The following is a 1,270-nucleotide window of genomic DNA, read 5'->3' on the forward strand; positions in this document are numbered from 1 at the left end:
ACCTTCGCATGACCAGTGGTATTTTTAACTCTCGTTTGCTGACGGTTGGAAAACTGACCAAAAAATGAAAGAAACCCTTCTGATGTAGTCCTAATCTGCTAAAAAAAATCCTCGCCTATAGCGATTCATTCCACGATTTCAAGTTCGCTGTTTGATTTAGAGAGATTTTACAGGGACGGCTGAATTCCCAAGAAAAAAACCGAAGAATCAAGGTCAAGTTTTTTTCAGGAACAGGATCGAACATGACCAACTCAAGACGAAGATGTAATCTGGAACGGAGATTGCTATTATCCTTCTCGCAATCGAAGTAATTATGAATAATCGCCAGATAAACTCATCCAGGATACTATAATAACAAAAGTACTCCATGTAAGCATTTGCCCCTATTTAACGGAGGTGGTTCCACTTTGGAGTGAAATAAACTGCTTGAACCACAAGAACTTGAATTCTTCCGAAGCGATTCAGTCCTGGATAACGTAAAAACAAACTGGATGTCTACCAAACATTGATAACCAGTTCTATCGGTCATTAAGCACATCTTATTAATCATTAATCATCACTACAGGTACGGCTGGTGGCGTCCTTGGATCTACCCACAGGTGAATGTGGATGGATTTTCTAATCTGCTAGCAACCTATCATATTTGCTGATAGCTGACTCCATAACGAATAGGATCATACAAGTGTAAACCACTCCATTCACTGGTTTTTGAAGGAAGTATAATGGGATATTGTGGACATGGACCGTCGACAACGGCAACTGCTCGAGTCCGCGAACAACCGATACCGGTCCTCCAAGCCATACCAATAATTGCAGCTGTTCTCCCAAAACAACCAACACGCTCGACTTCCAGTTGCACGGATTGCATGGACGGCTGTTTGAAAGCGGTAGAGACACACGTACAATGCAGCAAACAACTGACCCGACATGATTTCGCGGTGAAATCGCCTCGCGAAGAGGGCTACGAGCAATCCACGCGAATAAGTTATAGGGTCGTATCTCAAACGCACCGTACACATTCATATATGCAATCACTGTCGAATACATTAGCTGCGCCGATTGTTGCGCTGCTCCTCCGCCTGCAAATAAGAGCGCAAGAGTGCAGAATTCCGTTCCACGACGTTGATGTTTCGATTGGGAACACGAATTGGATAAAAGAATCCATCCTCTTGAAAGAATAGATTGATATCCACTTATGTCTACCACGTATGATAGTTTTTTAAAGGAAAGGACTGAATACACGGATTCCGTTGTCAGTAACGACAAAAAT

General features: G+C 42.6%; 1 protein-coding gene across 1 annotated transcript; it reads right to left on the bottom strand.

Moving 5' to 3' along the window:
* Positions 1-618: 618 nt before the first annotated feature.
* RB195_026414 (uncharacterized protein) lies at positions 619-1,047 on the bottom strand (the record flags this gene model as incomplete). Its single annotated transcript, XM_064214960.1, has 1 exon — positions 619-1,047. The coding sequence occupies one exon, from the start codon at positions 1,045-1,047 to the stop codon at positions 619-621; it is 429 nt and encodes a 142-aa protein (XP_064070841.1).
* Between the last annotated feature and the right edge of the window lie 223 nt (positions 1,048-1,270).

The sequence above is a fragment of the Necator americanus genome, chromosome X, assembly GCF_031761385.1.
Source record: "Necator americanus strain Aroian chromosome X, whole genome shotgun sequence".
NCBI classification, from domain to species: domain Eukaryota; kingdom Metazoa; phylum Nematoda; class Chromadorea; order Rhabditida; family Ancylostomatidae; genus Necator; species Necator americanus.